The following is a 22,071-nucleotide window of genomic DNA, read 5'->3' as shown; positions in this document are numbered from 1 at the left end:
AAAATTAAGGGTTCTGCACTACGAATTGTTAGAACATCTCCACCCTATTCCCCAGATTTGGCTCCCTTTGACTTCTATCTCTTCTCAAAACTAAAACTCTTCCTCGCTGGTCAGCATTTTTCTTCTTAGGATTACAGGGCCGATAAGTAAGATAAGCTTAGGAGATTGCTTGGATCAGTGTCATTCAATAGGAAACTGCAGGGGATGGCTGTTGATAGCATATGAGAAGTGGTAAAGGAGTGTTTGAGGGAATTAATGGCAGACTACATACCTAGTCAGGAAAGTAAATCATGCGGGAGTTAAATGGATGAATATCATCATAAAGCTGGAGTTGCAAAAAAAAAAAAAAAAAAAAAAAAACTGTGGAGGAAATTCAAGGAGAAAGGTGACCAATGGCACATGAGCAATACAAAGCACAGGCCAGAAGGCTAACCAGTGTGGTAAGAAAGGCAAAATCAGAGTATGAAAAGAAATTAGCAATGCAGGCCAAAGATAATGCCAAATGGTTGTCAATATGTTGTAAGTAAAAGGAAGAATGTTTATGGCAGAATGATTTTAATGAATGCCAATGGCAGGGAGGTAAATGAATCAATCAAAATAGTAGAATGACTAAGTGAACACTTTGCAAGAGTATATTATCCAGGTGGAAATATTGCAGTAACGAGAGAGGCAAAGGCTTATATGGGAACAGAGCTAAATGAAATGGAAGTGCATAGCATATTACAGAAGCTTAATGTGTATACAGTTATGAGATTAGATAGTATACCAGCTCGAGTTTTAGGTGAAGGTGCTAGGGAATTGTCAGTGCCTTTGATCACATTGTTTAATCTAAGTCTCAGTTTTGGGTTAGTCCCAAGGGGGTGAAAAGAGGGGAAAAATAGTTCCACTGAATAAAAGACTGATGTAGCAAATCACTGATTAATCAGCATATCAAAAGTTGTTATCAAGGTACTGGAGAAGTTGGTCAGGAGCAAAATACAGGAATGGATAGGTGGAAATGGGATACTGTATGGGGGGAGGGGGGGGGGCAACATGATAGGGTAGGTCATGAACTCAGTAACTTGTTCACGTTTAATGCAGCAACAGCTGAGTTGGATAATGAGTTTATAGTGATACTGCTGGACTTTTGCAAAAGCCCTTGACAGGATAGCACAGGGAGTTCTAATCAGTCAACTACAGAACATGGGGATGTATATATGGTTGATGAAATGGATAAGAGGATGGTTGATGGAGAGATATCAGAAAATAGTTTATTCAGGAATACAGTCCAGAAGAAGGTTTGTGACCAGCGGAGTGCCACATGGCTCTGTTCTTGGGCCACTACTCTTTAATTTTTACGTGAATGATATACGAAAGGATCTGAGAGTAATTGTTCAGTTGTTTGCGAATAATGCAAAGTTGAGTAGAGCAATAGTTAATACAGATGATGTTAAAATTTTGCAGGATGATATGGATAGACTGGCAGCCTGGGCAAAGGAGAATGGATGTCAGTTTAATGCGGCAAAGCATAAAGTTATGCATTTTGGTGTGAAAAGATTACTAACTGTATATCACATTGATAGAACTGTACTCCAGGAAATTGATGAAGCCAGAGATTTTAGAGTGTTAATGGACAGGGAGTTAAAGTTTAGAGGACACGTAGCAAAAGTGGCTAAAGCAGCTGATCAGATTACTTTGACAAGCAGGTTATAGAGCCTTGATAAGACTTCCACCTTGACTACTGTGTGGATCTGGTTGCATGGATTTCTTGGTGATGAGAAAGAGGTGGAGATGATCCAGAGGGCGAGTGACCAAGATGCAGCAGGTCTAAGAAACGAACCTTATGAGGACAGTTGAAGATTTGTAGGTTACAGACTGACAGGTGGAAAAGGAGTGATATGATTGAGATATACAAATTACTGAAGGGTTTTTACAAGATTAATTCAGAGGAAATTTTACAGAATAGGTCTGGTGGTGAGGAACTAGGGGCCATCCTTGGAAAGTGAGTAAGGTTGTACTTAGCAAGGGTGTTAGAAGGAGGTTTTTTGCTTAGAGAGTGGTGAATGAGTGGAATAGGTTACTAGAGTCTGTTGTGGGTGCCAAGATAAATGAGTTCAAAGCAAAGTATGATATAGATGCTGTGCAAATGTTGGATAGTGTTTCGCATGGTGTTTAGGTCCTCCTTCGATGAGCTAAGGACTCAATGGAATAGCCCATAATAATAATATACAAATATGTACAAAAAATCGTGTATTCTTTGGCACCCATAATTTTGCATGGTGAGAGAATATAGCAATTCCAAATTAATCAACAGCTTTTTTTATATTAATCAAAATATAAGTAATTCGTAGATGAATTACACTACCTCTAAATTAATTAAAATTAATTATACATTTCATTTACCTGGACACAAATTTTACTACTCGAACAAGAGCCACACCTTCTCTTCCAGCTAAAGCTGATTTAATAGCACCCCGACGTATTAGTTCTTGAATCACTCCAACTGTTGTTTCAGGCTTCTTCTGAACAAAGTGTAACTGAGGAATAATTAAGATCTCATTATCAAATGGATAAAATACATGAAAATCAAAGTGATCATCATCAAATTCCTGATATGCAACTTCAAGGAGCATACAGGAATATTATTACAGTAATACACGAAAAGTTGACATTATTACTAACTTTATTAACGACAATTTTTATGGATATAAGTCTAAACTTTCATGATTCCAGTACTGTCAGATCTTGCTCTTATTCTTTTTCCTGGCATCAAATATTTGTTGTGCTCTTTCCTTTCCCATTCTGTTTAAGTAATTATATTACCTGCTCACATATTCAGAATGCTATGTTCACTCACCTAATTCTTCTTAGAATTCAGCTCTAACAGAATCATATGCTACAACTGGCTTGAACAGTCTTATATACAGCTACCCTGATGTTCTGACTAATGACAGTCAGCTGGTTGGCCGAGTGGATAGCGTATCTGCTCTCCAGCCAAAAGGCTGTGTGTTAGAAACCCGCCGTGGGTATGCACATTTGTGATTGTCTATGGAAATACCAGTGGTGGTCAGCAGTAGACGACGTTGATGATTGAATGGTGGAGACAGAGTTGTAGAGAAGGTGCCCTCCCTCGATGAGTCCTTGGACTCCCTGGAGGTGTCAAATAATAATAATAATTTCTCTCTTATTCCATTTATCTATTTCCATCTTTAATTTGTAATCTTTACTAAAAATTGTGTCTTACTAGCTGAAAATATTTTACTTGTTCTACAGAAAGCAGCTGGTCCAGCTGCTTTTTCTCATATTTCTGGTTTTTGACCCCCCCATCTTTATTGATATGCACTCCTAATTGCATTCCTTATACATATAATTTCTGATTCCATGAAAATTCATCAAAAAACAGTTAATCAAAAGACAGTTTATCGAATGCAATTCACTGAATGATAATTCATTAATAAGCAATTAGCGGAAAAAACAATTTCTAATTTTAGTCGTTAAATTGTCAAATGACAATTTAACGAATGGCAATTCGTCGAAAATGCAATTCACAGATAATTTTTCAATTCCATGAAAATTAATTTTTCTTGCAAACTATTGTTTAAAGTGTTCGATAAAAATACCGAACATTACTCAAGATACAGACAACATATATAAGTGGTCATTGAAACGTAATGATTATTTTAAATTAAGGGGATAAAAATCCCTTATTGTTTTTCAGCCAGTAGTGAGGGAGCTTGCTCCACCTTTGCTTTGAGTTGCCTTGGTGTTGTACTACCAGGTGGTCACTTACACTTGGATTCGCCGATAGTTCTTTGGCATGAAACTCTTAGATCGTAGTTCTCGATCTTAGAGTTTCTCATACTGGCCGAAAAACAATAAGGGATTTTTATCCCCTTAATTTAATTTAATTAACTTCACCAGAAAAAATAGCCGTTTGGCTTTTTGTAATGATTATTTTGTTGCATTTTAGAACATTTTATGTAAGTATACATACTGTTTTGTGCAGACAGTGATTTATCTCTGTCTGCACAATAACACTACTTGGACTAAAATTAAATCTTTAATATATATCTTAACTATAAAATTGCATTAAATTTCATCCAGCCATAGTAGCATTGCTACTATCATTTTGAAATTTCTTTACAAAAATGTTATAAAAGTGATCCAGTCTGAACAAACACTGAACCATGCAGAGTGCTTCTTGTACTGACAACTTCTGCAAATTCCACTAAGTCAGAGAGTTATTGTAATACATAATTTTGACATGTTGTTTCTTTGGAGCTCCAATATAGTTGAATTGAGAACTGGAACTTTCTACTAGTAATAATAATAATGGAGCCTCCACATTTCGGTCGGCATAAATGAAGCCATTTAGTTAGAAAGACCTGGGTTCAAATCCCATGTACAGCGTACATAATTTTTATCAGTCCTCTTTAACTGAAGGTGAGCTAGCAGGTCTAATATGGAGATGGCTCAGTCCCATGAACAAACATATCTACAGACATGAAAGACAATAAAAAACCACATTGTTCTATAATTATTCTCTAGTAAAGTAGTATTGCTATCACACTAATCATTAGGTTGAGGAGGAATAACATTAATCGTTATTATTACTACTACTACTACTAATAATAATAATACACCTACTGTTAATATTATTTTTAATTAATTAATCCTTTGATATAAAGGATTTCTCAGAATATAATAATAAAATATATAGAAATTCACAGAGTAAAAATACTGGAAAACTTGGAGGGGAAAAAAATCATTCCTGAAGGTTTTTCAATCATGTTTTACTTATTTACTCCTGTTTCTCTTATTTCTGAAAGACAAGAAGTGCCATATGCCTTTATCTCCCGAAGGTCCCCATAGGCAAATAATTCCAGTTAATAAGGGGAGGATTGAGCTAAGAATACTGATAAGTATACATGTCTGGGTTCTGACAGTAAAAGGTATTTAAATCTTAATCTGTGCCATTTGTACACAAATTTTGAACTTTGTTACTCCAATGTATTGGCATTGGGACAGTTGCCAAGGGCATCAGTGGCAAATACCAAGTATCGAAATTACCACAGTATAAAATGCCTTAGTTATCAATTTGCCTACAGTAATAAATGCCTATCACTTTCTGAGTAGAATTCTCTATCTGTGTTCACACTCAGATCATCTAATCTCCCACCTACTGGAATGATTCATTTAGTACGAATAGTAATCTCAGCCATACTGTATATTGTTATCAATGGCTGAAGAGAGTGGTAAGAGTTTGCTGGCTAATTAAACTTTTCAGTAGGTACACAGGAAATGAGAAAAGCCATTCATTACACAAAAATCAAGAAAAAAGTGATTTTAAGTAATTTTTTAAAGTTGTTTGAATTAAAAAAAAAAAAAAAAAAAAAAAAAAAAAAAGAACAGTATCAATAGCACAAGATCGTCAGTATTTGAACGCGATCATCTCCTTGACCGCTATTATCACAGCATTCCGGACACGTACATTCCTCAATGTTCCATGCGGCATAGCCAGTTGCCATATCTCGGGATTAGATTTCCCGCTGAAAACCCTCCGATCACATGCCAGCGATGGACCAAGCACCCAGAGCTCCGATCAACCACACAGTGAGACTAAGAAAACAAGAGAGGGAGGAAGGGGGTTTCTAACCTTTTTATACTTCCTCCCTAACGGCTATCACCGTAACTCTGGCTGTTCACACGGCACGTAGAATTTGCTGTCACATGTGTCTGACCTCATACTGTCCGATTGTCTCCCACCACTTCCATTCAAGTTCCGCAAGCACGAGACTGCTTGAGGCAACTGACTGCTTTGGCCCTGTACTTCGAGCTTACGTTTACCCAGATGTATTTTCACAATAAAGGTTAATTCATACTAAAGATAATGTCGACCTTAATTCAGTATTAAATTATACACATATTATTTGCACACTTTTCCTACATATTCTTTTCTTTTATACCAAGTAAATAACATCTCATTACTTTACAATTCTTTCTTTTCTTATTATCATCATCATCAAATTCCTGCCATGTACCCTCAAGGGGGGTGTACAGGATATGACAGTACTACATGAAAAAATTACATCATTACTAACTTCCTATCTACAATTTTCCTCCAAATCAGTCTGTTACTTGTCAAGACTCCAACATTATCAGATCTTATATTTCTATCGTCTAAGGCACTTTGTACCGTATCAATCCACCTATATCTTGGTCTTCCTCTGGGTCGTTTTCCTGACAACCTGGCAGAGAACACTTGTTTTGCTAATCTTTCCTCTCCCATTCTATTTAAGTGACCATACCACTTGAGATTAGCTCTGCTAACGCATTCCTGGATGCTGACAATGTCAAGTTCTTTCCTAATATCCTCATTTTTAATATGATATTGCCATTGATGCCATCTGTTCACGCCTCTAATCTTTCTCAGGACTCTCATATCTGCGGTCTCTAGTCTTTGGTCAAGTGTTTTACATCTGACCCAGCTCTCAGATCCATAAGTTAAAACTGGTTTGAAACTGTCTTGTATACAGCTAATTTAGTGTTCCGACTAATTTCTTTCTTATTCCATATGAATTTATTCAATTGACTTCCCACCATACCAGCTTTGCTCATTCTGTTGTCTATTTCTATATTTAATTTACCATCTTCAGTAAAAATCGTGCCTAAGTAGCTGAAATGTTTTACTTGTTCCACAGGTTCTCCATTCACAACACAGTTGACATTTTCAATGATTCTGCCTATTTTCATTGTCTTTGTATTGCTGACCTTCATACCATATCTATTACAACAGCTATTCAATTTAGTCAGAGAATCTTGCAGACTTGTAGCGGATTTATTTAGAAGTATAACATCATCTGCATAAAGCAAAGAGCTGACATTAACATCTCCAATTTTGATATCAGGTTTAATACCACATTCCTTCATAATGTGATCCATATAGATAATGAATAACAGAGGGGATAATGTACATCATTGTCTCACACCAGATTTAACATTAAACCATCTTCCTGTACTTCCTTCAATTCTAACTGCTGACTTACAACTCAATTAAAGACTAAGTATTGCTTGATATAATGCCCCATTGACACCATCAGCGTATTGAATAGCTTCTCTCTTGGCACCTTGTCATATGCCTTTTCCAAATCGACAAAACTTAAATACAGATCTTTGTTATATTCCCAAGCTTTCTCGACTATTTGTCGTAAAGTGAAGATCTGATCCTGACAGCCTCTATTTGGCCTGAATCCAGCTTGTTCTTCACCAAGCTTTTCTTCCACAATTCTTCTCAAACGTTTCTCAAGTATACTTGCATAGATATTGCCAGGAACACTCAGTAGGGAAATACCTCTGTAATTCTCACATTCAGTTTTATTTCCCTTTTTATATATGGGTAATATGAGAGCTCTACTCCAATCATCGGGAATTAGTCCCTCTGTCCAGGCTTTCTGAACTATGCAGTGCAGCCACTGTAAGACTTTTATACCACCATAATTCAGCATTTCTTGAATTTCTGTATTTCTGTCGAATATCATCTACTCCTGCTGCCTTTCGACATTTCAAGCGTTTGATGGCTTTTTCTACTTCAAGTATGGATATGTATTCCTGACTGCATGCCTGGTCAGTGTTTTTTTATCACTGTGCTGTCATCACTGCTTGTTTCATTTAGCAGTTTTTCAAAGTAATTACTCCATACTTCAAGCATATCTTTTTTTTCCTGTGTTCATGTCACCTTTATCATCTCTAACTCCTTTTACAGCACTCTTTCCTCCATTTCTAAGCTTCTTCAACAACCTCCAGAATATTTTGCCACCTTCTTGATATTTATTTTCTATGTTCTTGCCAAAGTCCTCCGATGACTTTTGTTTACCTAGTTTTACACAGTGTTTAGCTTTCTTACATTTGTCTCTGTATTCTGTAAGAGTAAAAGCTGACTTGTTTGCCAGGAACTTTTGATATGCTTTCTTCTTTTCCTTCACTGCCTCTAACTGCCTGTGTCCCCCAGGAAGTTCTGATTTTTTTTATCCTTGCACACAACCTCACCACATGCCTCTCTGGCAGAATCAATCAATGTTTTCTTCAGAGTTTGCCACTGAATCTCCAAGGTTTGATTCCTGTTCTCAAAGTCTTTAATTTTCTTTTCAATAATCTTTCTGTATTTTAGTCTACAGTTCACATCTGAGAGCTGCTCAACTTTTATTCGTTTTAAAACTTTCTTACATGTTATTCTTTTCAATATGAAATTCACTTTTATCCTGCTCAAGACTAAATAGTGATCACTTCCAATTTCAAATCCTCTGTACACTCTGGTGTCCTGCACTAGGGAGAAAACATCACTATCAACAATAACATAGTCAATGAGACTTTTCTTATTCCTAGCCTCTTCTCTCCATGTGAATTTGTGCACATTTTTATGTTACAACATGGTGTTAGTAATAACCAGTCCATGTCCTGAGCAGAAATCCAACAGATATTTGCCATTATTATTAGCTTTGCTCTTTTCTCCAAATTTTCCCAAAATATTTTTGTATGTCTCACAATCATTTCCTACTCTGCTATTTAGATCCTCAACAAGGACCAACTTTTCCTTTTTCATTGTGTCAGTTGCTTTTTCTAAAGCCTCAAAAAATTCCTCCACTTCTACCTTAGTAGAACCTTCTGTGGGACCATAAGCACAAATAAGTCTCATTGTCCAGTTCCCCATTCTCGTATTTGCCCACATTACTCTACTTGAGACTGACTGCCATTCAAGAAGATTAGCCTCGTATTTTGTGTTGAATACTATGGCTACTCCTTCTTTTCCTTGATTGTCATTGCCTGAATATAACATTTTGTATTTATTGCTCAGAAAGATCTCACCAGTTTTGGTCTTTTTTGTTTCAGTCACCCCTATTATGTCGATCTGGTACTTATCTAATTCCTCAGCTAGCTCCATTTCTTTGCCATTCAGGCTTCTTACGTTGATAGTACAGATCTTTAACTCTGGTGATGTTGAGTTGGGGTTTGTTTTCAGATTTGTTCCAGTAGCTGACTTTTCGCTGTTCGCCCTGGTTCACTGGCAAAAACAACGGGGGGCCTTGTTTAACCGGGCGACGCCCCAGCCGGCATGAAATTTTGTCATGTTGTACCATCATTTTTTATTTTCCCAAATTGCCAGCCCATCCTCGTTTGTTCAGTATCAAAGTAGATACCCAACAGAGTGCACCATGAGAAGGTGAGGATTGGACATTAGGTCAGAAGCCCTGCTCGGTTCTCTGCATTCCTTTAAAGGCTATGTGGAGGTCTCCTCTCAGTTATACAGCTTTGACCCTTAAGCACCCCTTTTCTTATTAAAACACCTTCTTTTCTTATTAATGTATTCAAAACTACTCATACTTAGATACCAAGCATATTTTTATGTTTCTTATTGGGTGCTTGCTCTGTTAGACAATGATAAGATGAATTTTAATATTCTAACTTATCAGGGTATAACAACAGTAAAGTGTTTACCAGAATATTGCAATGCTTTTAGCTATGGTAGTCCATGAACGAAGAAACCGCTAAGTTTTAATTTCTTCTGGAAGATTATTGAGCTCTTGGACAAAATTCTTAGATCAACAAAAAAAATCTAGCTCCTGCCCCTTTGTTAGCTGGACACCAACCTTAACTTCCATGGATGCCGCTGTGTCTTCTGTCCACCTTCCACATAAAGAAATATTTCAACAGTTGATAACCAATAACAGGCCCTTCCCAAACATTTACAAGGATTTGGGCTAGATTAAAAATGGATGCTTGCATACTATACCACAGGTTTAAATATTAAAAGTTATACTCTCCTATCTTGACAAATACACCTTCATAATGACAAAATCAAAAAAGGTGTGTCGAGTTATGGTCTTTTCATGAACTCAGTTGGCAAAATATCAAATATGGCTGAATTTAATTATCATTGTGCATGACTGGATGTTCGGTTGATGTGATGACAATGTTTGCATATGTAATAAAATAAAGATAATAAATAGTTCATAAATTATTATATATTTAATCTATAAAATTTATTTCTGTATAAGATTGATTCTGAATATTTCATTTTTTGGCATTTGTGATATGCATCTTCTAAAGCATGAGGCAGTGTCCCTCTTGCCCAGGTATAAGTGTAGCATTAACCAATAACTTTCAGAAGTTTATAGACCTCTATCATATCACTCCTCTTTCTCCTGTTTACCTGAATTTCATAGCCTGGTGTGAGACCACCTCTCTGCTTACTGGAGCCCTGAAGTTGCTTGAAAAAGTTAAATGTTTTGTCTCTAGAGCAGAGTTTCCAACTATTTAAAAAAAATAAAAATTGATGAAAAAAATAGAAAACACATCAGTGCACCCACGGTACAAATGTAATATAGGTTTGTTTGAAGCCTTTTGTGGGTAGGAGTGACTTAAAAAAATAGATAAAAACAGGAGATAAAATCTGCAAAAAGGTTTCTACCAAATTAGGAAGTGAATATATGCACACATATTTTCTAAGGTGGTCTGTGCTAGGACGACTCGTAAATGCCGGTGGGCATATTCCTGTAAGCTCTCTGGTCAACTTACTTTTACGAAACTTTCATAGTTTCTACATTCGGCTTTGAAATAATGCTGGATCTAATATCCACTAGATTTTTATAAATTTTGCATCGCCGAAATGAAGCCTTTGGGCTCTTTATTTTAGTAAATACGTAATATTATTACATAATACCTGCCTATGACACTTCACTTAATGATCTGCTTATATGACTTTTCAGTTATGATCACTGACCATCTATACGACACTCCATTCATTCACATGAATGCTTCAACAAGATGTTCCCATGAATCAACCAATGTGCAGTTTTCGTGACTGTTTGTTTACAATGTTTGCTGCTCACTACATCTGTGTTTCGCTGTGAATTATAAACTTTTTATAAATACTGTTTTGTTTTATTGTTGTTAATAATGGCATACGGAATTCAAAATAAGGGTACTGTTGCTTCCAGTGAAAGGAAGATGATGCATAAATCTGTTACATCACATACTAAGATTCAAATTATAACAAAGTTAATAAGTAATAACAAATGTAAAGTGAAAAGTGCTACAATAGTGAATACTACAGTTATCTGTAAACATGACAATCTCATTGAAGAAATGGAAAAACTTTTCATGTTTTAGGTTGAAGAAAGTGTTTGGCATATTCCATTAAGCAAAGCCATTTAGAATAACTTATGTTTGCAAAAATTATTCTAAATTTTTCTTTTGCATAACTGAATGAATGCTTTATTTATGTCATTTATGTACATATATGACTGTTTGAAATGAATTTTAACCATTACATGCATTTTACAAGTGATAAAGAAGGTGTGATTCACCATACTATACAACAAAATTCGTTATACGACGGTGGTTCTGGAACGGAACGTGTCATGTGATCAGGATATGCTTGTATTATTATTATATGTCTCTGGAGTCAATGACTTATTGCGGGATGTTTTCCATCACACACACACACAGTTCATCACAACATAACTTCAATGTATTCACTGTCTCCACACTTCCGAGCAAGACATTCCAACCACCCACACCTCCTCATTCATTTGCTCATACCATTTTTATACAGCTTCCAGAATGGCTTCTTGTTCCCCCTTCCCATTGGTTGCCACCCAATCTATGAAAAATATGATCCAAATTAATCTGGTAAAAACCTCTTGTCAACTTAAATGTCTCAATCATGCCCCCCCCCCCCCACACACACACTTGTCCTTCTATCCAATAGACTCTGCAATTTGCATTCTCTCAATCCCTCTTGATACTCTGCATTCCAGAAACCACTTTAGTCAATCACCTCTGAACCATTTCCAACATCTCTAGATTCTTTTGAAAACCCAGTGATCAAATCTGTGCACAGTCTGACCAAAGCTTTATATAATGGAATCGTAACATCCTTACTCCTATAATGAGTTGTGTTGTCCTTACAGTTTTAGTAAAATGTATCCAAAATTTCAGATCATATCAACCAACATCCCAGATCCCTCATCTCCTCCACTTCTCTAAGATATCACCCTCAAATCTTACACTCTGCATTCTACCTGTTCTTCCAAAACGTTAAAGCCCTACAATTTGCTATGCTGAACTTACTCCCATTCATTTGCCCATTCAGAAAGTCTATTCAGGTCCACTTTCAAGACTACAACACCCATTATACTCCTCATAGTTCTTCTCAACTTTACATCATCTGCGAATAAGTGTAAATCACCATTCAAGACCTTCTCAATATGTTTACATATACAAATTAAACAGCAATGGCAACCAAACAGATGCCTGTGGCACATCACTAGTTGCGTTCTTCTTCTTCTGGGATATCACACCTGCATACTCAACTTGCTGATATCTATCAGACAGCTATTCTCCAATCCAGTACACTAATCTAGTATTTAACTTATCAGTTCCAGTTTAATTACTACTTTGTGATGTAGCAATCTATCAAAGGATACTCCTTTGAAACTTGAGTAAATCTGACCCATGTTAAAAAAGGAAAGTTAAAACTATTAACTCCTTGCAACATTCCTGCAAGACACATGGTGATATACTATCAAGTCCTACAGCCTTCGTAACATCAAGTTTACTCAATCCCTCATATGCTTCCTGCTGATTTACTATTAGTGACTCTTTTTTTTCTCTATAGTCACGAGAAAAGATTTTTTATATAATGTTTTCCAGATTCTGTCAAATATGTGAAATGCATACACTGACTGAATAAAATACCCCCTCCCACACACACAGCTACATAATACATGCACTGCTTGAGAAAAGTCAACGGACCCCCCCCCCATGGGCAAGGTGGATCATGCCAACCAGTATAGATTGAAGGAATATGATGCTCCCAAGTCTGTGCAACTGTGTCCAAGTGAAATAGCTGTGAGAAGGGAACTGATGGAGTTTGAAAGAGGTGAGATAGAATGTCAAGATGTAGGACTATCTGTTCGGCAAACTGTTTACAAATTAGGCCATCCTAGGTCAACAATGGTATCAGTATGGTATCAGCAATACCATATTGAGATTGAAGTGCAGGGAGTCAACTGCAAGCGCTACCCACAGTGGACAGCCCACCATACCCACCCAATGTGACCGTAGGGCGATATGAAGGATGATATGTAAAAACTGTCATTCATTGGCTGACATGTTCAATGCAGAAGTCTGAGCATCGACTGAAACACAAATCTGCACATAAAAAATTTATAACCTTGACTCACAACATTGGTGTCCACGGTAGGACCACAATATGCAAGCTCCACATTACCCGAATCAACAGGCAATGTCGTCTTCAGTGGTGCAAAGAGCATGTACAGTGGAACGTGGAAACTTAGAAAGCTGTGTTATGCAGCAACGAATAATGCTACACCCTCTAACAAGCAGATGGGTGGGGTTTGGGTGTAGCAGATGTGTCTGGTGGCCAGTAGATGGCAACTTTTCTTACCATAGTGCGTAACCCCATTTATGAAATTCAGAGGTGGTGTGATGGTATGTCCTGTTTTCTCTTCAGACATCTATATGTGGTGCCACGAACATTGAACTGCGAGAAGTACCTGAACATTCTGGACAATGCAATGCTTTATGGCATTTCTACGGAACTGACCTTTGGCTCTTTCAGCAAGACAATACACTATGTCATAAGGATGCTGCTGTAACTGCATGGTTTGTGGACATGAACATCAATCACACTTGACCAGCGTGCACAGAGCCATTATCTCAACCCTATTGAACGTATGTGGGATGAACTAGAGCGTCGAATGAAGTCAAGGGATGTCCACCCCACAACACCCAGGACCTCATTACATGCATACAGGATGAATGGTCTAAAATATTTATTGCTATCGTACACCTGTGGAAAGCATGTCCTGTAGGATTGCTGCAGTCATTGCAGCGAAAGTCAGTCCTACATCATATTAAAATGGGCTTCATGGATGTATGTTTCTCACACTATAGTGTCCATTGACCTCTTTCGGTTCACGGGTAATACAGGGAATAACATGCTAAGCTTCAACAGTATCACAAGTTAATGCAATAAAAACTTCAGTTCTTTTTGATAAATACAATTCACTTAACATGCCATGTGATTCATTTTTCAGCGAACTGTTCATTCAGTGAATTGTTGGTTTCCAATGAATTGCCTTTTTTTCTTTTTGTAATGAAAAGAGTGGGAGCCTTGTTAACTGTGCAACATACCAGCCAGAATGAAATTCAACATGAAACAGCATGTTATACAATCATACTATTTTTGTTTTTCAACAAGAAAACAATCTGGTGATCTAAATTCTAAATTTTTCAACTGATAACCTTTTTGCTTTTAACTTATCTAGGTACCTAGATAGGTTAGGACTGGATATTTTGTCAAAAGCCATAGTTGGTTCTCTGTATTCCTTAAAAGACTATGTGAAAGTCTTCTCTCAGTTATCCAGCTTTGACTGTTTACTGACCCATAAACCACCATTCTGATTCAAATTCAAGTAATGTAATATGGTCTCTATCATATATACAGATGATGTAGTAATTATAACAGATAATAAATCATATCTCCAATACCAGCTTTCAAAATGACAAAAAACCTGCTCAAGAAGGCATAATACAACCAACAGCTCTTTATGGGACAAAACATGGACTTTAACACAGCAGAGGAAACTGTTGGCTTTTGAAATGAAATGCTACAGGAAAATCAACAAAATTCATTGGACAGAACATGACTAATGCACAAGTGATGCAAGATTTGAATATCCCTAACTCAACAATTCTTAAAGTTAAAGAGCATCAATTCCGTTGGTTTGGTCAGATTGTGTGAATGGAACTGAACAGACTTTCTTGTCTGGTATTTGAGGACACTATGGAGGGAACAAGATTCAGGAGAAGACCAAGATTATGGCAAAAAGTCCTAAGAACCTGCACTAGACTTTCAAAGCTGTATATGAAAGAGCATGCGTTGGACAGAGAATGGTGGAAGGCTCTTATCCACGTGGGACTCAACCACTCTTGAGGGTAGAAGAGAGTGAAGAAGGATATGGTCTCAGAATTCACATGTTCATTTCTAGAATAACTTCTGTGGATGAATTTTATGTCTTTCCAAAGACACCTAGTTCAGTGTGGTCATCATGCTGAGCCAAACCAGACAATAATAAGTCACCATAATCCTCTTCATGATGGAAGAGAAGAGTTGAGTTAAAGAGATACATAGCTAAAGAAAGGTGGCATGGCATGACCTTGTTGGTAAAAAAAAAAAGGTTGTTTCAAAGTACAAATATACTAGCAAGCCAGACTCTCTTAATGCTAGCAAATTCAAAAAAAAATCTAAACCTTTAAACCTTTCTCTCTCAAAGCTGTGTTAGAGGAACAATTGGCATAAGCTCTGTTGACCAACGTTTTTTATGACTAACCACACTTCTGTGAAGGATGATGAAATGAGATTTTTCAAAAGCATTTACCAGTGCAAGCAGGGGTACATATCAAAAGCTTGAGGTACAAAAAAGAGTAGGGATATTTGATAAAAAATACTGAAATATGGAGGTATAAAAGTTTTGTAGCAGTTACACTATGTAATTAAGAGGCCTGGTCAGAAGGTCAAATTCCATATGATTCGAGTAGAGCTCTCACAGTTTCCATCTATAAAAAGGGGAATAAAACTAAAAGAAAAATTTCTCTGCAATTCTCAAAGTGTTCCAAGTAAGATTTATGCAAGCACACTTGATAAAAGGCTATGAAAGATTTTGGAAGAGAAACTTAGAGAAGAACAAGGCTGGGTTCAGGTCTTGTTGAGGTTGTATTATGACAGTTAAGAAATCACAGGAATATAACAAGGACCTGTATTTAAGTTTTGTAAAAGGTATATGAAGAGGTGCTAAGAGAAAAGTTTTTCAAAACGCTACAGTTATATGGTATAAAAAGAACATTATACAGAGCAATACATAGTTTATATTTAAATTATAAGTCAGCGATTAGAATTGAAGGAAGAAGATAGTTTGAGGTAAAATCAGGTGTAGGACAAGTGTGCATGCTATCTCTACTCTTATGATTTGTCAGGGGATGTTGGTTTAAGATATACAGAGCTGGCAAGAGAGCATAAGAAGTTTGTGAAAGTAATATGCCAAAAAGATAATTTTCCATAATTTTATTTCTTCATAGATCCAAAATTCACAGTAACCAAATCTAAACCATTTGTTTTTTTAAATGTTCTAGACAGTGGTTAGTCTTCTCAGAAGTACAAAAATGGTTTTAACAACACAAGTTTCTCCATAATGGCACATGTCCAGAGATGTGTGATATAGTTGACAGTCCTGCAGGTGTAAGCTGACTAATGAAGTTCACAGGTTGAAAATAGATTACTTACCACTCTTTTTTCTTAGAACTACCTGTTTATAAGTCTGTTTCCCCATGATGTAAAGTGGCATCCCACTTTACAGCATGGAAGTGGTGGCATTTATAGTGAAGCTTGGGAATTAACAAAGTCCAATTTCACTCACTTCAGAGTTATTTCTCAAGTAATAGAGCAAGCCACTGTGAGCCTTTGGATAAATGCCAGAATAAAGTTTGGAGAATGGTTGCTCTTGATAATTTTAAAGCATTTGGCTGAATTGGTAGAAAGGCCTATTAAGTAAACTTCTATCACATTCTGTCCCCTTACACAATTAGCTTGCTAGTGTTCTATCCGGAAGCACATTATGTGTGATGGTGGATGGATCTTTCTTCTTTGCAACCAATGCTGATGTTCTATAAGGCTATTTTCTTTTGAATATTCTCTTCCTTCTATATTATCAAAGACTTCAAATTCAATATGCAGTTCAGCTGATGATGGCACAATGAACTCCTCTTTCTCATTTGACAAACCATGCACTAAACAAATAAACAAAGCTTCCAGAATATCAATTTCTACAATCTCAAATTCTGATCTCCAAACCATTTTCAATAGCATTCTGATAACTTTTTTAATATCAAAGTTAGCAAAACTGAATCCAATTACTTACAAAAAAAAAGAAAAAAAAAAGAGAGAAACTGGATTCAGAGTTGTATTTCAACTTTCTCTTCTTGAGATTATCTGTCCTCAAAGCTCACTGTGAACAAACATATTACAAATATCGTCTTCTCAGCATTCAGAAAAATAGATTTTCTCTTTTGCTTCAGACATTACTCAGTAACAGCTATTAGCTATACCAATCCCAAATCCATATGACCACTGAATACTGTTCTTACATCTGAGCTGGTGTCCCCCCAGAACTTACTAAAAACACTTGACTCAGGATAAAAGATAGGTAATTAGGCTGATTAATCATCCATCTCTCACTAATTCACTCACATTCTTTACATCCTCTTTCACACAAACATTCTGTATTTAGTGTTTGCAGTTTCTACAAATAGTTTCATGGATATTGATTCCTTTCTACTGCTGTCTTTTGGAATAGTCCTCCTTATTATGCATTTTATAAAGAGTACAATATCAAGGTCTTCGAGTCCAATGTTAACAAGTTTCTTCCTATGTAAAATATAGGATAAACAGCTTCTCACTGATGGGATTACTATAAAAACATATCATTATGGATTCTATGTGCTTCTTTGGGTGCATGAAAGAAAGCTATCAACAAATGTCTGTAAAAATATATTTTGTTTTTAATTAGTGATACTGTGTAAATTATTTTTACATTTATTTTATAATATAGTTTTAAATCAGTGTGGAATATATGATCAAGGCATATATTCCACACTGATGCACCTAATGGCAAAGCAACTTAGATTAAGAGTGGCAAGATATCATTGTTCTGTAAATTTAATATAAAAGACTGTGAGATGCAGTGTGTGCACAATGTTTTCACTATCAAAAGGGAATGCTTTTGTTGGAAAATGTTACAAAACTAAGAAATGGAAGATTTGTTTGTGAAAAAAATAAATAAATAAATAAAAATGTAAAGTGCTGTGGAGAATAGAAAGACATTAAAACATAGAAAGATATCAACAGACATTGGTTGATAGCTATTTTAATACAGGAATAAGTTAAGCTACATGAAGTACAAATGATAAAAGTATAAGTCAGAAGAAAAACAATGCAGAAGTAGTAAAGATGAGGTAACGATAAAAGCAGAACACTCAAATGAAGTTTGTCACAGAACAAAGCATGAGAGGGAGAGTAAGAAGATAACAGATGGTAATTCTATGATTTTGAGTGTATTTGATAAGAATGTAACAAAATTGTGCTTTCCTAATAGTAGAACTAAGATGTTAGTGCAGAAAGGCAAAGTAAAGAGGGAATAACATTAGTTTGTATTATTTAAAATGTGGCAAAGAAGGAAATATAAGAAAGTATGAAGATAAAAAGAAAAAGCAAAAAGGAAGAGTAAGAGAGTCCGGTACAAACTTGAATTCAGAATTACAAAATATCTGAAACTCCCATAACAATATTCACTATCAATTTTTTAAAGTTTTAAACTTTTTTTTCATGTGCATAAAAGTGTGCGAAATATGTGAATCTTTAAAAATTTTTTTTTTTGTAAAATAAAATCAGGGGTGCGAGATATACGCGAGGGCGAGTTATATTCGAGTAAATACGGTATTGTATTTTCAGGTTGTATAGGGAAAATAGGACAAACAGAGGAGTATTACTAATGACAGCAGAATTGAAACCAGACGAGAAGAAATTCAGCAGGAAGGTAGGACTGTTGGTAGCAGCTTAAGATGCTAATGGCATGCATTGGCAAATCTCATTAAATACAGAGTGAATAATCATTACTGGGGACTTCAACTATAAGGATAAACTGAAAGAAAGAGAATGCACACAGAAGAAAGGAAATGCACTTTATCCAGTTACTGAGAAAAAAAAAATTACATAAAATATGTGAAAAAAAGGACCAGGGGTTGGAGAATGTTGGATCTGATGACAATATAAGAAAATATGGCCATAACAAAATTAACCATTTTGTCACTGAGTGAAAGAGTGATCATGCAGACATGAGAGGTAGAAATACCTATGGAATTTTTAATTAATAAGGTGTATATGTAGAACTACAAAAATAGTGATAATGATAAATATGGAAGGTGGCTTAAAGCACATCATAAGAAACTGCAATGAAAGGATGTCTGAGTACATGGGGAATGATACACAGATATTTAAGAAAAGGAATACAGATTATATACCCATGATAAATATCAGGGAGTTATATGGATGAGCAACATCACTGTGCACCAGATGTAAAAATGTTCATTTCTAATATGTACCCTCAAGAGGTGTATAGGATAACATGATTAGTAACATCAATATCAACAGCTTTCGTCTAAATTAGTCTGTAAATGACCAATCCACCTTATATTATTTCTTATATATTATGTGTTAGCATTCATATTCGTGAATGCTAACAACATCAAGTTCCCTATTAATATCTTCATTTTTAAAATGATGATGTCACTAATAACATCTGCTCCCTCCTTTAATTAAAAAAAAAAAAAAAAAAAAAAAGCCTCATACTTATGGTCTTGAGGACAAGTATGAGATGATGTTTTCCTTTCTCTATCCCAGCCTTTGATCAGGTTTTATTTCCAGTCCAGCTCTCAGATCCATTACCTAAAACTAGTTTAAACTTAGTCTTGTACACTATGTAGTGGTTTGACTAATTTCTCTGTTATTCCACATACATTTATTCAAATTTATTTAACTGACTCACCGTCATACTACCTATGCTTATCTCATCTTCTTTATGCCCTCTTTTACCTTGCAGTGTCGAGGGTTTATTAATCATCGGACATCAAACCGTTCACAGGATAAGGTGGTCAACCCTATGCCACAGTGTATCCTATGTCCTGTAGTGTTGAGTTCTCAGGCTGGTTTGCCTGCTTTGTGAGATGAAAAACCCCAGGATAAACTGGGGGAAAAACCCTACTGTCCACGCCCAAGACCGGCTAACTTGGCTATGGCTGAGGAAGATCCTTCAGCTCCTCATGTCACTGACAGGAATCGAGCGTAGTGGCTGTGCGATTTGCAACCATATGCCTGGGAAAGGAGTGTCCTAGGTTCATTTTCACTAACATTGTACCTAAATAGCAAATAGTTCCATAGATCCATTCCTTTTTTTTCCTTTAAACTCTCCTAAACATATATTCTTTTTCTCGTATTCATCAGTTGTTCTGCTCATATCATAGTATAGCATACTCTGTATTTTCGACCATTTTAAATGCATGAGGAATGTCAAGGCAACCTGACATCACAAAGAGTAAAAACAGTTCACTTATGATGCACACAGTACATTTTTAGTGGTATCATCAAGGCAAAGCGTCCTTTGCCTAATTTAAAATCTTCTGTAGGTATTTTAGTTTCAACATTGAAGGATTTGCATTTTGTTGCTTTCCAATGGCGAGTTTAATGTGAAACTGTTAATAAGTAAGCAGACCGAAACTACTGTTTCATTCTACTTACACTGGAATGTCATTCAAACAACTTTAAAATATTATCAACAAAACAATATTATAATTTTAGTAACAAAACAAAACTGACAAATAAAATTTGTCAGTAGACAAATTACATAAAGACATCTAAACATCTTTGTTTAAAGAAACTTTTTCTTCATCCTATTCCTGCTCTGGAGGGAAAAAAGTGTTTATCATCACAAACCCAGCAGCTTCGAGTACATGGCAAAAGGCAGGTCAAAAGTTTAAACTTTATTACAATTTATGATAGATCAATGGAATGTTATATTGCTTTCATTTACCTCTTTAAGACAGGTGGACTTTAGATAATTGCTTTCTTAATATGAAATTATACATAACAGAGCTAGCCTGGTTGACCAGGCAAGCTTGCTCTCCAACCAACAGGCTATTGGTTTGAATCCCATTATGGACAGACATTTGTGAATGTCTTTATATGAAAGATAAATTTCATCACCTGGTGTGAGACTGCCTGGATTACTGGATGCCTAAAGTGGCTAGAAAAAGTTCAGTATCTGGCATCTATAGAAAGGTTTTCAGATTATGTAAAAAAAAATATGAAATACAAATCTTAGTTCACTCATGTTGTTAACTTACTATATATAGGTTTACAACCTTTCATAGGTGGAAGGCACATAAAAAATTATGAAAGGATCACAATGCTTATTTGCACACAACTGTTTTTTAAAAATATTTACAAAAATCAATATATGAAACACATTTGTGTCGGCATTAATCTTATGCAACTTACCCTTAGAGAGGCATCAAGGGCTCGGCTGCTCTGAAAAGTTCGAAGGTAACGGTCATGATCCGGAAGCTTTTCTTTCTTCTTGCCAGGTATCACAATGTCATGCTATTAAAATATAAAAATAAACACAGACATAAAACTAAAATAAAGATTCATTATATTGAGCAGTACAGAAAAGAGCATGCCAGATGAGAGAGAGAACCCATGATGAACAGATTAAAGGAAATATGAGAATGAGTAATAAGTAAATGGAAAAATGAACACATAGATAGCAGGAAAGTGTTGAATGTACTGGAAACTACTGAGTTCTTAAGTTAACCTTTCATCAAGTGGTACAATCCTGATAGACCCACTGGTTCTGTAGAAGTCGAAATAAATCTGGATGAAATGTTAGAGGCGTTTAATATATTGTAAGTGCTTATTGTAAACAATGCATCACGTGCAAGTACCAAGCTCTGGTTGTTCTCAACAAACACAATCCATGATGAGCAGAAGGAGGGTAAGATAATTCCACTATAAAAGGGAGGAACTAGAATTGATGCAGCTAATACACCAGTATATATCTCTGAAGTAGTTAAGGTATTAGGGAAGCCAGTGGGGAGTTACATTTAAGGTGGGTAGTAATACCTTCAACTTCTGTAGATGATGGCATGGCTTACTGAAAGTTGGTTCTTGTTTTACCAATCTACTTGCATTTTATAAAAGAGTTACAGAGAAGTTGAATAAGGAGAACAGATGGACGACTATGATTCTTTTAGATTTTGGCAAAGCATCTGATAGAATTTCACACAAGAGGTTATTATACAAACTCAGAGGGATGGGTATTCAAAATAGGTCACTGGTTTGTTACCCAAGGAGCCTCCATAGCTAGTCAGTATAGATGAAGCCTTTTGGTCGGAAAGACC

At 35.9% G+C, this 22,071-nt stretch overlaps 1 protein-coding gene across 1 annotated transcript in view; it reads right to left on the bottom strand.

Moving 5' to 3' along the window:
* LOC150099828 (U3 small nucleolar RNA-associated protein 15 homolog) overlaps positions 1–22,071 on the bottom strand; it is a 191,377-nt gene that overhangs the window by 39,768 nt on the left and 129,538 nt on the right. Inside the window, exons 10-11 of the mRNA XM_090404114.1 lie at positions 21,170–21,271; positions 2,383–2,516 (exon numbers count right to left, since the gene is read on the bottom strand). Of these exons, the coding sequence (XP_090260240.1) occupies positions 2,383–2,516; positions 21,170–21,271 (236 nt within the window). The remainder of the gene's footprint in view (positions 1–2,382; positions 2,517–21,169; positions 21,272–22,071) is intronic.

Source organism: Typopeltis vanoorti, chromosome 14, assembly GCF_054136105.1.
Source record: "Typopeltis vanoorti isolate ZY-2024b chromosome 14, IOZ_Tvanoo_1.0, whole genome shotgun sequence".
NCBI classification, from domain to species: Eukaryota; Metazoa; Arthropoda; class Arachnida; order Uropygi; family Thelyphonidae; genus Typopeltis; species Typopeltis vanoorti.
Note: the sequence above shows the minus strand (reverse complement) of the source record. Positions and strands in the feature narration are given on the sequence as shown.